The 16,448-nt window shown below is 32.3% G+C and overlaps 1 protein-coding gene across 1 annotated transcript in view; it reads left to right on the top strand.

Moving 5' to 3' along the window:
* Positions 1 to 2,715: 2,715 nt before the first annotated feature.
* Positions 2,716 to 16,448, top strand: part of LOC145691582 (uncharacterized) — a 56,726-nt gene continuing 42,993 nt past the window's right edge. The window contains exons 1-4 of the mRNA XM_081766988.1: positions 2,716 to 2,839; positions 8,595 to 8,701; positions 10,664 to 10,702; positions 15,106 to 15,129. Of these exons, the coding sequence (XP_081623114.1) occupies positions 8,623 to 8,701; positions 10,664 to 10,702; positions 15,106 to 15,129 (142 nt within the window). The 5' untranslated portion in view covers positions 2,716 to 2,839; positions 8,595 to 8,622. The remainder of the gene's footprint in view (positions 2,840 to 8,594; positions 8,702 to 10,663; positions 10,703 to 15,105; positions 15,130 to 16,448) is intronic.

The raw sequence follows: 16,448 nt of genomic DNA, 5'->3' as shown, positions 1-16,448 counted from the left end.
ATGCCATTGTGATTTTCCAATAAACTACCTTTTGTAATACGGATATAAATGTTCTTCATAATCGGAATAGACCTTCTTTGATCTAAACCTAAAAATAAATTTATTATACAGTTTGCCTCATGTATAACATCATTAACTTTGAAAAAACTGAGGAGTATTTTCTGCCCATTTGCAATACCCATTGATTAGGTGCTATGAACAGTTTTGTACATAGATTACTAATCATCTTGGTCACTTGGAAAACACAGAAGGCTCTCACTATTATCGAAATTGTATCATACTCCAAAATAAATCTGGTCGTTTGTCTCGATTTATTAACTGTGATTTTTTACATTCTCATTGTACTTTCACATTTTCTATATTCCTCAATTTTTTTGATAAGAGCAAAATCACTTCTAAAATAATGTAGAAAATAGAATACCATATTTTTTCTGACGATGCACGGTCAGATTTATTTAACAATATTTGTAGTTAGACACTTTTGAACCAAATACTTTTCGCAAAAGTTGGCACTAAAATTTTTGTTAAAATCTGCCAGTAGGATGGTGGGAATAAAATAATAAATAACTGTAATTTAATATAATGTTTACCCGGATGTAATTGTTCAAGGTATAAGATGGTTGCTTTTCCTATTGGAGTGACGTAAAACGTAGTAGTCAATGGTTAATGTTGGTATTTCGGAAAATGCCATATATTTGCCTTCGCGAAAACGGTTAAAACAACTCTAAAAATCTTAAATAAACTACTTTATCTTTTACTATTTCAAATTCTAATTTATTCCTATTGGTACACTATAGTAAAAATTGTATACTGTATAATTTATTTCCATCTGATTTCATAATAGACTAATTAAGGAGACACACAACTAATCTAAAATCGTAATTTATAACTTAGTTCCGCTTATACCGATTCATTGTCGAACACAATGCTTACTACGTGTTTTTCTAATTATATTCGTAACAACGTTCAATTAAAGCAAATTATATTTTGATGGACTCATGCTTTGGACTCACCAGTGAATTTACAGTCAGGTCTAAAATCTTGTCACTTTGAATCACTTTGTACTATTAGGTTATATAATGTCAGCCAATGCATATAAGGAACGAACGGAAAGAGAATCTAGTATCACTTACATTATCAAGTTCGATGCAATGTCAGTTTGTGTGATACGTCGGAAAAGAGGATGTTATCTCAGCTATCTCAGTCACTAGCGATATTTTGTGCAACACTCTAATCCCTCATGAATGTGCTCAAGAAAAGACGCAGCAATGTGCTACTCGGAAATATGTCCTGCTTTGGAAAATGATGTGGATATTTCATTGTGATACTGGGTGAGTGCAACAGCCTTCCTTGCTTAAACCTACGTGTGAATGTGGCTATCTGACCTGCCAGAACATATAGTCATCTATCTTCGCGGCGAAATAAATATAGAGCAGTTTTCGGATCTTCCGTATCACTGAGGAGTGTCCTCGTCGTCAAACCAGTCCATAGTTTCTGTACTGTGACCACAAACATGTTATATGTCACTTTTTGTCTCGATGAATGGTCTCAACTTACTAGGAGTTCTACCGCATCCAACGACTAAGCAATTTGTGCCAGTTTCAACTCATTTACATCTCACCAAACTGTCCCCAATATCGATCTGTGATTCTTTGGCCAACCGGCTTGCTGCCACTAGATGGGATTTCGGACAATTCCGCTACTTTACCCCACCGGTTTGCTAATTAACAGGTTGACTACCAAGGTGATTTGAGGGTATTGGTCCCAGGAGGCCATATACTTTCGCTCGATTATGGATAGTCATGCCACACATTTTTCGCGTTATTTTACTTCTTCCGAGAATGTACCAATGGGAGCCGAGCACCATATGTCATGCTCATGGTCTCAAAGTAATTTGTGACAATGAACCTCATTTATGATGCTCAAGAACCTGAGTAGGTTAGTAATTAGTGATATCAAGATTGAGCATAATGTATGGTGCTCATGGTCCCACAGGGGAATAAGGTGGGCACCACATATGATGCTCATGGCAATAAACCTATTAACTGGTCATCCCTCCATACTCTATATTTCTGGAAATTTGGATTTGTATCTGGTCTTGTTTATCAATTGATATTTTAATGGCTAATAATGTATATTTGATTTTGAATAATTATCTTGGTAGTTATTGAAGAGAAACAGCTATTTCTCTAACTACGAAATATTTGTGGAACCAGCTAAACTTCGACCAATCATCGTAGTAATTTAGTACTTTTAGAATTCTGTAAGATCAAACTCTTTCTTACTTAGTATTAGGGAAAAGAAATAATTTTTATGCATTGATAAAATGTAATTTAATTTGCATTAATAATATTCTTATTACTTCTGTGAACAACTAACATTTTCGAGTTACTTTTCTTTCTTATTAGTAGTTTCCTTTTTTATTAGTAGTTTTCTTTATTAACTTTAACTTTTGTTTCTTCTTTATTGTCGTTGTCTATTTATGAGAATTATATGTGATCGATTTTATTTAGACGATATCTCAAGAAATTAGAATTGGCAGGTTCATAAACATCTTAGAAATACATAAGGTGATTTTATTTTTGTGAGAAAGATAAAAATTTACTTTCGAAGTTTGATGCAAATTGCAAAACGTTATAGCAAGAGCTTGAGATTGAAATGTTTAATGTCTTTTGTCTGGTGAGCCATATTTTTTCTTTATTGTATGAATCCAATATTTGCTTCGGTTACAAAAGACACACCTATTTCCAGATGCTGAAAATGTATACAAAACTGCACTAGCCAAATTCATACATTATTACCTACTTAGTAAGATAAATATAAGAGAAATTAATTACAGGTAAGTATAGTATTTACTAACTGTAATACCACAAACAAGCTATCTATGGTGAAAAATAGATAATAGAAAACGTAAAAGAACAATAAAACTTGATCTACCAAATTCATAATAAGCAACAATTCAGGTCTTTGTAATGTTTTATTAACATGCATTTTAATAGAGAACTATCCCAACTAATATATTCTACCTATTTTGCTACTTAGAGTATGAAATGTAAAATGAAACAATAAATTTGGAAGTTGATTTTCTGATCAGTAGTAGCAACAACAGTATTTTGTTGTTGAATTATGTTGTCAGCCGAAAAGGAAATGATTCAATGATACCACTGTTCCACTGTTCGAAAAATCTACACTTACGATATATTAGTGTTCAATCTTGATAAAAGATTGAAAGTTGGGGGAAAATCTATAATGTTCAACGTCAGAGCATCCTTTAACCATATACACAGACTCATATCGCCAAAAACCCTCGCTGTCAGTGAACTCTTCTTTTGTGACCTACAGAGGTCAGTGGATTGCATAGCTAGTCTCCCTGAAGCGTGCAAAACAAATATACATCTCTCTATGCTCTGGGTATTCTGTAACGTTCGACTACATAGTACGTGTTGTAGTTGATGTTATAGTTATATGTTATAGTTGATGTTATAGTATGATGTTATATGATATATATCTTGGAGAAAAGTTGTGTCTTACGTGTCATTGCATTGAATTTAATAGGAATGTAAATCTTCTTTTCTAGTTAAGTCGTAAGTTCCAAATTTTATAAGCCATTAAGTTCTTCTAAGATTACAAATTTCGTTTTTGTTGTTGTGAAGCCTGAAACCTTACAAATATATTTCGAACAATTATTAACCATCGAGTAGTTTCCGTTGCGCAAGAAGTACAAAAATTGCGATTTCTATAAATGTAGCTGTTTCAATCACTTTGGATGAAACATTACTTCTTTCTGTTCATCACGAATGTCTCTAGGAAGTATTTAGTAGTGATCCTTGTTATTCTGCACGTTGATTTTATTCATTACGTGTTATTGGGGGAAAGTGAATTTGTTTCTCTCTGATGTTTCTCTGCCAGCAAGAAAGTTCTGATACTGAATTTGAGAATTTTCGGTCTACAGATAGTTATAATTTTAATGGCATATACAATGTCATAATATTGCGAAGATATACCTATATAGAGTAAGTAATTAAGATTTACAAACAAACATATAAAGGTACTATGTAACAATTTGCACATTTTGAGTAAATTGACTTCCACAATTACGTCTGTTCACATACAGCCTTCATCATTTCTAAATATCCTCGCTGAGACACGAACTCACTAAATGGTGTGTTATGTAGCATCTAACATATAACACGTGCATGGATCGGCACAATTCAATGTTTCAAACATGTAGCAAAACAACTTAACTTTTGAGCGCTTCAATTAGTTAATACTCTTGGTGTAACCTTAAATCACACAAAATGGTCAACGCACCCGCTAATGATATGGTGAGATACGCACGCAATCGAATTAACTGTTTTATTTATATTTTACTAAAAAATGGTTTATTAACTAAATGTGTATGCATAGAATCTATCAAGTTTTATTTCTTCTGGTAACAGATTAACTGCGTTTTATTTTGTGCAATATTAGGTAACCAAATAGTTTTATTTACAAAGTAACATCATGAGATTGTAGAATGAGATCAAATTGTTTTCGTAATCCTATGACTAAGACTAGTCAATCATTTAATTCATTTACTGTACTACTATGAATTATAACATATCTGCCTTCTCAACAACGTAAGATAGTCAGCATATAAGATAGAGAATTCATTTTCTGTCTTCTTTCACTCCCAAGAGTCTTCTTTTCACTTTTCCAAAAGATTAACATAACAGCATATTTTGCATTTCAGTTAATGTTCCGGATTTGAAGTTCATAGCAAAAGGGTATCTTTAAAAGTACTGTATTTATTTATTACTTTCTCTATCGTTATACTCATCCTAAGGTGTATATGGAAAGACAAAGAATTACTAGTTACATTCTCCTTCTTTATTAATTCTGTCAAGAACTACAAACATACGCTATTATAATTTTTTTTTCAATTTGCACATTATTGATTGCTAAGAAAAACATGTTGGATCATTACTAATTAATAACAGTATCTCCTGACATTTATTTAAATTTTTCGATCGACCCAAAAGGCTAAGAACATTGATAAGTATAAATGTACCTTACATCTATTGATTTCTATGGATGTCAGCATAGATAATTACGCTCTACCCAACAAAGATCGATCTTGAATATGTTTCAGGACTTGATACTTTCCTTTTGTATTATTTCGGAAACAATCATTTTAAAAATTGCAGAATCTCGAATTAGTGTTTATAATCTTAAAAGTAAATATATTTTTAAAACATTCTGCATAATACATTTTGATTTATCCTAGGTGATTCTACTTCTTTAATATTGTTTCAATTTAGCACATTTATTCAAATTATAATAAATAACATATCCGTGTCTCGTTACCACTTTGATTACAATCGCATCACTTCTAATTTCTATCATTTCATGTATGTTTGATTTAATCGTATCAATCATGAAACTAATTTTCTCTAATAATGACAATTACTCATCACCTTTTCTTCTCTCGAAAAATTCAGCTTTATTCTCAATATTGAAATAATCGTTACTTTTCTGTTTCATAGCATTTATTAACAATGCATTGTTACCTATTCATAGTTTATAAGTGATAATATTCTCAGTTGATGCGTAAAACTCTAGTAGTATTAAGAAATTTAAAATGGTATTTTAGAATTGTCCTTGTAGTTGGGTAATAACGTATGAAGAGGAAAGCGAATATAATTGATAAAATTAATCACTATAAATAATGTTTAATATAACTTGCTAATGAAATGATAGTTCTAATGGATTAAATACAAAATACATTAATTTCGTACTTTTATTACTTTAATATTATAATTATTTCACTTCTAGCAGTTACTTACTGAAAATTTGAAATTACTTCATATATTAAGTATTACCATTCCCAAAAACCTAACAACCAAAATTATATCAAAATAAATAATGAAACAGTAAGATTATGCAGTTCATTATACTACACTAATTTTGTTTCCGCTTAAACTTTACTCTTACAATGCAACTTTTAAATATTGCACGAATACTAAGCACGTCTTAGTGCACTTCCTTTCTAGCTCAGAGCTAACATTCTTTTGCGTTTCTCACACTTAACTCATGAGCGCTCTACAGCTGCAGGGTGACGACGCTTGAAATTATAGTTACCAGTTTGTTTCTCGTTAAAAGATAACTACATATTGGCATTGTATTTGCATTTATCATTACAAGTTAGTCTCTATTTTTATTGCGTAAATGCTTTAACCATACATCGCAATAACAAACTATTCTTTTTGTACATGCTATTTTTAAGTAGGAAACATTTTCATTTAATTTTTACCAACCTTTTCTTCATGGCTTAGTTTTAAGTATGGTATTTCTCCAAATCGTGATTTCCCATGGGCTGATTTCCTTCTATATCGCCGAAAAGTCCAGATCTATCGTTCTCTCCGCAACTAGTGATGTGTGAGTTGCCTTCTAATTTTGCAAAACGCACAGCATTGTCTTTGTGGATCTCAATGTCGTCTTTACAATAGTCTGTGAAGCTTCTTCTTGATTCAATCAAAAGCTTTTCGCACACTGCTGTGTCAGGTTAACCACATTTCTTCACTCCTAATCATATCCTTCAGAAATGAATCTAGTTCGTATCGTATCAGTATAGTTTTGCAGGTGAAAATTCGCACAAGTAAACGATTTTGAGTCAGAACATGTTCCAGCCAAATCGAGCTTCTCTTTGTTGGTTTCTACAAATATTCCAACACTACTTAGTCTGGATGGTGAGATCCTAGGGAATGCCATGATTTCTTATATTCGGGTCTTGTTCGATTTTTTATACAACATTTATGCACTTCCGTTGTGCTTATTTACTCATTGCTTGAAGTATCTTATAAATCGAAATTTCCTGACCAAAATATATTGACCCAACTTTGGTAATTCCTATGAAGTACGTTAATATCCGTACACAATACAAATTTCGTGCCAGGCTACGAAAGACTTACGTTAAAATAAACTTGTAAACAGTAGCGCAGTTTCTCAGAAAGTCCATTCATTTTTACGGCACAATATATTCCGCCCGATTACAATAACACTTACATATGTTTTATTGTATACCATCTTCGACTGCCAGGTGCCGACGGACATTAAAAATACGACTTTGCATACACACTCTCAGATTTGTTACATCAATGCAACCCCCTTCACAAATGGTAAAATACTGTCTGGATTCCTATAACATTAATGACATACTAAACCATTAAACTACTACATTTTAGGATGTTCTTTTCAAACTACCATTGCTGTAATATATCTCAAAATGTTCAAGGTTTGCTCTTGTGCAATTGCGTCACCGTGATTTTTAATATAGCACCGTCTTTAAGTTCATAAAGAGATTCACTACCACACATTCAGTTGCGAATGTAATGCACTATTTCTTTCTATTATTAAAACAAAATTAAATCTTTGAGGTTTCTGTCCCACGTTCATGCCGGGTAGGCTAAAGCAGAGGGTGATCATAAGGAAGAAATAAAGAAAGTTGGATGAAACGGGAGAACCCCGAGGAAACTTACGCACGCGGTATTTGTCCACCACAAAGTTCATTTGGCGCGATCTGGGATCTAACTAGGGTTCCCGTGCACCAGAAGCAAACGCTCTAGCACTGAGCCGCTTTCTATTATTCAAGTCGTACGTTTCTACAGATACCATTACTAACAAATAAGCAATGAGTAACGCTTCATAAAGTGACAGCAAAACTTTCCAAATTATTTGACTTGAATATTTAAACTTGATATAATGCATATATAAGTATTCGTTGCAACAGGAGAAAAGATAAAAGATAGAACATATTCCTTGGACGTTGAATAAACATCAAATTAATATTATTCGCTAAATCACATTGTTTTCTATCCGTGACGATAAAGGATGAAACCAGTAATCGTTTATCTCAACCAACTCTAATTTTGAATAGACTGCTAAGAAAGGAGATGAAATTTAATTTTAGGAGATTGAGTAAATTGCAACTGCTATTTCTTGACATATTTTACCATTTTTGTTCTATGAAATTCAGTATTGAAATCGGAAATAATGCTACATATGAACCACTTCGGGCTCTAATAGTGTTTTACGGATAGTCATGACATATTATCTTGAGACTGTCAATTGTTTTGCAAGGAAATCATTTCTCGCTATCTTTTACATTTTCGTTCTATGACAGTAAGCATCAGTGCCTGATATGGCTAGTTTAAATCATATTTTAGTTTGAACAGAGCACTGACGGGTCACATGGTGCCTATTCTTGCGATGGTGAATTGATTTCAAAAATACCCATCATGATTACATTAACCATTAACCATGATTAAAAACGTTCGGTATGTACGGATAGTGTTCTACTAGTCATTTTTGTTGCTTTAAGAACTTTAAACCTTTGACAATGTTAGCTTCTCCATGTGGATGTTCAAAAATGTAACCTTGATCAATAATATGACTAGAAAATATTATCATTTGCTTGTAGACTAATCTTGTTTTCTGAATACTTAAAAACTTCAAATTCTCGTCACTCTAGTGTATTGTTATTTTGTACGTTAATACCAACTTCTTTTACTGAATTTACTAATCACTCAATTTACTTTGCCTTTCATGTATTCCAGATAGTAATTATCCTAGGAAGTAACGAAGATGACAGTGGGGTTTCTCAGATGTATAATTACCATTGCTGCTTTTGTTCAGATTGCCGTTTCCAAGTCCAAACAGGGTTGTAAGTTATTTAATATAGAAATGTCTATCACAATTGAGTCTGCTTCAATGGTATTTTAGTATGCACAGAATACTAACGTTCTTCGTTCGAAAAATGTGATTAAATTCTTGTTTTCTAATTGAAGACATCGGTGTAAGAGGTGGACAGCTCGGATTTTATAACAGCTTCAGGATTGAAATAAAATATTATTAGAAATATATTTACACTAGTTTAATCTCCAAACTTTCTAAAAAGAAATGTTTTACCTCTATAATATCACATTTCTTTACAAACCTGTGTAGGCTAAATGAAAACAAATTGCGTTTTGACAGCTTTTTTCAATTGTGAACCAAATCTGCAATTGGAGCTGTCTCCCTCTTGCACCGACGTCTTCAATTTTATAAATATATATTTGTAATTTACGCTATGTATGTAGTAGTAAAATATATTTATATTTAGATATTTACGCTATTGTCTTAGTGTTTACCGATTTTGAAAACAACATTCATATTTATGTAGAGAGTTATTAATAGTTTATTATTGTTCGTCTGATTATTCTTAATGATTTTCGTTCGTTGTTTATTTATCAGCATATGCCATGGACAGCCTTTTTACCACATAACTTAATGTTAGAACTATAATGTAAATTTTGTATTGATGAATCCTAAGTAGCTAGATTTAATGGTGATGCGGACAACGAAAAATATTAAGCTATCATTAAAATTTTAATTAATGGGAGTAAGGTTACAAATAATTCGATTGGATTCGGTGGTCTGAAATTATGTGTACGTCTGATGAGGATCTTGGCTAGAAGATCAAAACGTCACGTGTTAAGTGTTTTTATATTAAATAAGTGCAGTCTTGTTCAGCAGTGCGCTTATTTTTCTAATTTAAGAAACATATTACATTTTTTCGCGTAAACTACTATTTGCTTAACTTCTTCACGTCCACTACCAGAAGATATTACGAATCTTCTGCATGTAGTTAGTTATTATCATTTAGTACTAAAAGTTCACTAAGGTTGAAATTTTAAAAATTGAGAACACCAATTGCGTGTGTCGTATGTGAAACATTGCCTCTGCAAGCATACAATTCAGTCATACATTTCAGCTTACTGAAATATGTTATATTTTTGTGTCGTATACGACACAAAGAACCTGAAGAGGTTAGTGAAAGAACTTTCCTTGTTGTGATGAACCTTTGAAATGTATGCTCATTTCCATATAGTAATATCGTGCAACTTCTAGTTATATTCTAGTTAGGTTATTATTTCAATAGCATGTCAAATTGAATTAAATACCTTTGGATTTTACATTATAATTACAAAATGTTACTCACTTTTCCTACAAAGTGGATTTATTACAAAATATATTATAAATTGAGTTTGAAATGTATCAAAAGGTCTTCAGGAAAACGTAGAAATCTTAAGTGTTTGACTCTCAACAATACTGTACACGCTTCTAATCAACTAGAGCATGACACCTCTTTACGGACTAGATGACTTGTAATATGTGACGTTTGTGTTTTGTGCAATTGATTGAATACAATGTGCAATTTCTATCTTTTCAAATCCATGGAAACTGCAAACAAATAGTAAAGTCGCCTTTCAATATCAATTCAAGGAAACATAATAACTATTAATAGTTTTATCAACGTTCTCGCCTTCCTTCATTACCATACTTGATTCCGATGTTGTAGTTCTAATTTTTAAATTTGCTTTCCTTATGATTTGCTTTTTGTAATTACTTTATGATTTGATTTCTGATTTCCTTTACATTAAAGTTATTAGGACATTTCTACTACTATATTTGCAGGTCCTCTTTCATATGAAAAATTAAGTTATTACAGCGTGTTTATTGTTAAGTATACAATCAAAGTAAGCCTGTCTGTGTAGGGGGGGGGACTAAACAAAATACTTGTAAGTTCTTTTTTAAATAATTAACTTTAATTTTCCATTGGGTAATCCTCCATTTTATTTTGCAGATTTCTACGATCCGAAATATTTTCAATGGCAAGGTACTGGTAAGTTCAATATTTTTCTATTGACTTTAATTGACTCATAGAACTATCGCTTTGTGATAGATAATATTAAGATTACTTCGCTAATTAAATGGAATATTTAGAGAGCCTGCATTACATCTCAGTCGTCCAGTTCCAAAACGGGCATTGTTCATTTGCATCAAATTGCAGAAAACGTGGAAAATGCAGGATGTAAGACCTGAGAATACTTCAGTGTGTTTATGAGAAAAAATTAACATCCTCAAATATTTTCAGTTGTACAAAACACAGCGATTCTGCTGGTTTTGTCGGTTTTCGAGGACTGGATATAAATGGGCAAGAGCAGTTCTGACCTGGAAGACTCATCTCAATCCTCCCAAAAATATCAGGAAAATGAAACATACCAACAAGTATTATTCTTTCAATATTTCCCGTTATGATAGAGGTTACAAATAGAAGATATTTTGGATTCTGTTGAGACAATAATAATATATGTGGACGCACAAAGATAACCATATTAGATACCTGTGTTCAAAAACGTTTATTCTATAAGTTTGTATGGTACATTTCCATTGTGATTTGAATTCACAATTAAATTTGTTGAATCTCTTAGTTAAAAAAGGAAATAACGGAAAGTGTTTCATCAAAACAATATCTTTACAACTTATTCTGTACAACTTCACTTTCACCAGCTACAATTGAATTCTACATCCGTCAATGGAACTCTGTAAATCTCAAGATTAAAGATAATAGGAATTTTTTAGCTTTCGCTTGACATTAGTACTAAATAGATTAAACTCGTCGAAAAAGAATCTAGATTAAATATAAAGGGCACATCATCCACACGTGACCAAACATGTGAATCTCATCTACATCTGAATCACGAACACTACGAGCACTTCTGTAGTTAGTAATTGGACAAACGGTGATTAATTTTAGGTAAATGGAAATGAAAAGTTTCTTCTAAGAACAAATACTGTTATTTTATTTTGACTAGCTCTATCTTGATATAGGATTTGGCTTCGGGACAGTCAATAAGTATTTTTCAGTAATCAATTAATATAATCAACTAAAATATACACATGTAAAATAAATGCCTCAAATGTCTTTGTTGATCTTCTGTTAATAATTTCCATATATGTATCCAACTACATCTGCTTCTCCACTTCATAAATGATTCAAACAAATCTTTCGTTACTTTTCCCGAAGTTAATCGTTACCATTTGAAAGGAGAAACTATTAGCTGTCTTCCGATATTACTGAATAACCTAAAGATACTATAAAACTTCAGAACAATAAACATCTTTGAATATGCAAGGTGAGATTGTGTTCTCGAAATTTGTCAAATACAACTCTCAGAGCAACTTCAGTTATTCTTCTCAAGTTTATTCATTTTAAACTGCATCGTCATGTAGTTTAACCTCCCGTCATGTGATTGTGATTTATATATATATATATATATATATATATATATATATATATATATATATATATATATATATATATATATATATATAGTCAAAAATTTCCTATGGATCTGTGGGGAAAGTGCTTACTTTCAGAGTTAGTGCTGTTTAAAATTCCGAAAAAGCATAATTTTAAAAGGCCCTATTTCGAATTCGAGAAATCAATCGAGGAGTGGTTGTCCTGATCAGCATAAAGGAAGTCATACATACACAATCCAAAACTGCATATTTCATTAATGTTCAATGTGTGTGCAGGGTATTCTTACAGGGTGAAATTCCCAGGCATGCCGCAAGCAGAATTTTCAAATATGCTGATCTTATGATTGGTCCAAAGTAGGCAAACGATAAGCTTTAACAGCAGTCAACACGGATTCCTTTGGCGCGATGTCGGAAGTGTTATGGATCATCAGCGGCATTGTTTATCGTTTTCTTTCACGCGTACAAGTGAAGAAAACGTGAAATATTCCGTGACGAAATACATCGCATTACACATTATTCGGAAGAACAAAAGCATCGAGCTATCGGTTCCTAACACTTCCGACTTCCCTGCGAAGCACTGGATATCGTTTATTGTGAAAGTTTACCTCCTGCCTACTTTTGACCCTCTTTGAAATCAGGGTATTTCCGTAAAACTCTATTGTGAGCATATTTGAGAATTATACCGTGTACAGAATACCCTGCACACCCATTAAAAAATGATGTAATACGCATTTTTGTATTGTGTATGCATGACTTCCTTTACGCTGATAAGGACCAACATCCAATTTTCTTAATTCGAAATCGGGCCTGTTTAAATTAGCTTTTACGCGATTTTGAACAGCCCTAACTCTGAAACTATGAACTTTTCGCAATTGTTCTATATGAACTTTTTCTCTTATTTTGATGTGAGAAATCAACTCTTACAATTTGTCGCTATAGTTCGTTAACACTTTACATATATATTGCAAAATACTATTCTTTATCATACTACCAATTTGACCGAAAGTACAAAAATACATCAAATCAATCACATTTGATAATTCGTTCACAGAAAGAAGAGAAAGCAATATATCGGAAAAGCGATAGATAACTATTTTAGTTATCACATGCTTTAATTCAGGTACCGTCTGAACAGCTAGCAATCACAGAACATGCTGCCTACGCGTTAAATTTAAGTGCTAGAGAAGTTTATGTGTGGCTGTTTACTTGACATAAGAGATAACGTACCAGCAACCAAATCGTTAACGTCAAATACTTCGTTACTTCAAATACGGTACATTGATTGAGAATTAATCAATATACCATCTGCCATTTATTGTAGAAGTTCATGTCATAAGATCTGAACCTTTAAGATTTCACCTACAGGTAGTCGAAGAAGAGACTTAAAATTTCGTCATAGAGAATAACACATATGAAACGTGAGGCGAAGTTGTCGAACTCTTGCTGGTTTCTCAGGAAACAATGGAACTTCACCTAATATACATTGTTGAGATAAGGATGTGAATCAAGGGTGTGTATATCACATTACATTTTGTTGGCCAGTACCAAGGAACAACGAGTTTTCGGTTTGTATGTCAATGAAGTCTCGTTACTACAATTCAACAGTTGCAGAAAGTCAATCCAGTGCAAAGCTTCAAGTCAGATATTGTTGCTCACTACCTGATCAGATGCCTAAAATGTCATGATTATAAATGCCACACCTAACCTCATTCTCTGGATCTGGTGAACTAATCCTGCAATGGTGTATTAAAAGAACCTATCAAGAACGTATGTACTCGGAACAGTTACAGTCTGTCCAACGAGTATTCCGGCAAAATGAATCAGCTTTTTAGTCCGATAGTTCAAGCTAATGTAAAGCCGTAGAGCCACACCATGGACTATAAAATTTACAGTTTCTATCGATAGTGATGCGCACATTGCCCAAACGATAGGAATATTCCCGAATACTGAGAGAATTATCTGCAAGACGTATTACTGAATATAATATTATCCAGATATGTCTTTTGAGACTATAACGAAGAGCAGAATATTGTATATGTATTTTCTAAGTTGCCTTAAACCAACATAAATTACATTTTAGTACATAAAAGACAATTCATAATTGCAGTGTTCTATGGCACTCCATTATTGTGGTAGAAATCCGAGACTTCCATATGGTTCTATTAGATTTTCGTGAAATAAGCTAATCACAAGAACACACACAAGAATTCTGTACGTAATCTTCATTCAACATTCAACGGCGGTAGCTTCAACTTTTACGTACACATCTAAAATATTGTACATTCTTTCTCATTCATTCATGAATTATGGAAATACATTTCATTAGTTTAGTCGAGACGTTTACATATATAACTTAGCATATATATACAATACATACATCTAACCTTTCAAATTTAAATTGTAGTATTTAGTAAAAGAAATGTGTACGTACAATAAAGACGAATGACTGCTCACCGATAAAAAAAAACTTAAAGATTTTCCTATAATCATTCTTAAGTAAAATATTCTACTAGTGACTACCATACTTCTCTAAGATAAACATATTTTAAGTTCTGTTGCTGTGAACCTGGAAGCTAATTAGCTTCCGAATTTTACCCTTTGATAGGTCTTTCCAATGTTAATATATTTCACTCTGGACGCATGCTTCCAGAAAATTGTTTGCCCAACACTATCTGTAAAATCGGCATATATAATAATTTAACCGATTACTTGAAAAACAGAAAAATTCAATCGGGTCATATGATTTATAAATATAGCTTGTACGTTCATGCGTTGAAAAAGATTTATAATTACTTCGTAACAAGTTAATTAAAGGTATAAAATTGACTCACACAATAATTAAGATTTAATACAACTATTACGTGAATTTTCAACGCATTATACTAGGTCTCAGTTTGATATTCTGTGTTGTATTTTATATTGCGAATGTGACATAATTATCGTTAAAATGAAAGAGTTATTTATTTTATTTTGCAATTTCAGATTACGGGCAACAATATCCACCTGGTAAGTTAAACTAATTGTTTTTTATACCTAATAATGCACAAGACTTGCCTCATACAACAGAAATCGAGTATATAACATTCCTTCAAATATAAAGAAGGAATCAATATCTAAAATTCGCTTTTCATAACTTCTTGGATAAAATTAACTTATAATTATTATTTTCAACTACATACTATATATACAAATGTATAGCTGAAACCAAAGACATACCCGCATTGTCCCTAACAATGAGTTCCCGAATTTCATTCTCCTTTTCGTATCTTGCTCTCTCCAAATGATTAACCACTTTTTAGTAATAGATGAATAGCTTATTGCTTGTGCTCCACTATTATCGGAATATCGTATATCATTTTTGATGGTAGATGACCCCAAGGAGCATTGTAAACACCGAAATTTCCTGAACGAGAGCGATCAAACAACCTTTGTTTCTTCCTTTAGATCATCTATCTTGTTCATAAACAACACAAGTTTCTTTTCCTGTCTCTATAGATTTTTAACCTTAATGAAATAAAATTGTAAAATGTAGCGTCTTTTTGGAACGTTTACTTATTTTCTTTGAATGTACATCTTGTATAATTTCAAGAATTATCAGGTTAATTGCATATCTAGTAGTTTCGACAATGGAGTGTTAAGTGCCTTGTCAAATGTTATATATTTTAACGTTTAGACTATATAACTGGCTTGAAGTGTGTTAAAATAAAGTATACAAATCAAGGAGGGTACAAGGTCGAGGAAGGGTGCAGAAAATCTATTTCCGTACTTCTGTAGTAGGGGCTAATTACTCGTAAATATATGTTTTGTGATTGGTTTTGACACAGTGTGTATGAGTTTAAAGATAATTTTCCTTGTCCTGCTTAGAAAATAGGAGCATCTTGTTGTCCATAACTTCTAGAGGGAAAAGTTCGTATGCGGCTTTGTATTTGATACATTTATGCTATAATTTGAAAATTGATCCCACTAGTATCAATTTTAGCTTATTTGCTTGATATCTCTTTTGACTTTGGAGATAATGCGCTTTCAGATCATTTCCAAATTCATTATGCAATTTTAATGAGCTTCTATGACATTGTCAAGTTTCTGTGAGAAATCATGGATTGGGAGAATCCCATATCATACGTTGTGCTAAACGTTCAAAAAAACTTTCCGCTCTTTTTAGGCTATAAAAGATCCTCACAATTGCTCCAAACCAAGAACTTTTTTAACAGTTTAGAATTCCTAGCCAGCCTGATATGCGCAAATCTAGAGATTATCGAGCAATTAGGAAGCAAGTGTGTTATGTAGAATCTGAATTTCCTTTCTGTTATAAACAACTGTGGAAA

The sequence above is a fragment of the Thermobia domestica genome, chromosome 8 (assembly GCF_964235325.1).
Source record: "Thermobia domestica chromosome 8, izTheDome1.hap1.1, whole genome shotgun sequence".
NCBI classification, from domain to species: Eukaryota; Metazoa; Arthropoda; class Insecta; order Zygentoma; family Lepismatidae; genus Thermobia; species Thermobia domestica.
The sequence above is the reverse complement of the archived record's forward strand: the minus strand, read 5'-3'. Positions and strand labels throughout refer to the sequence as shown.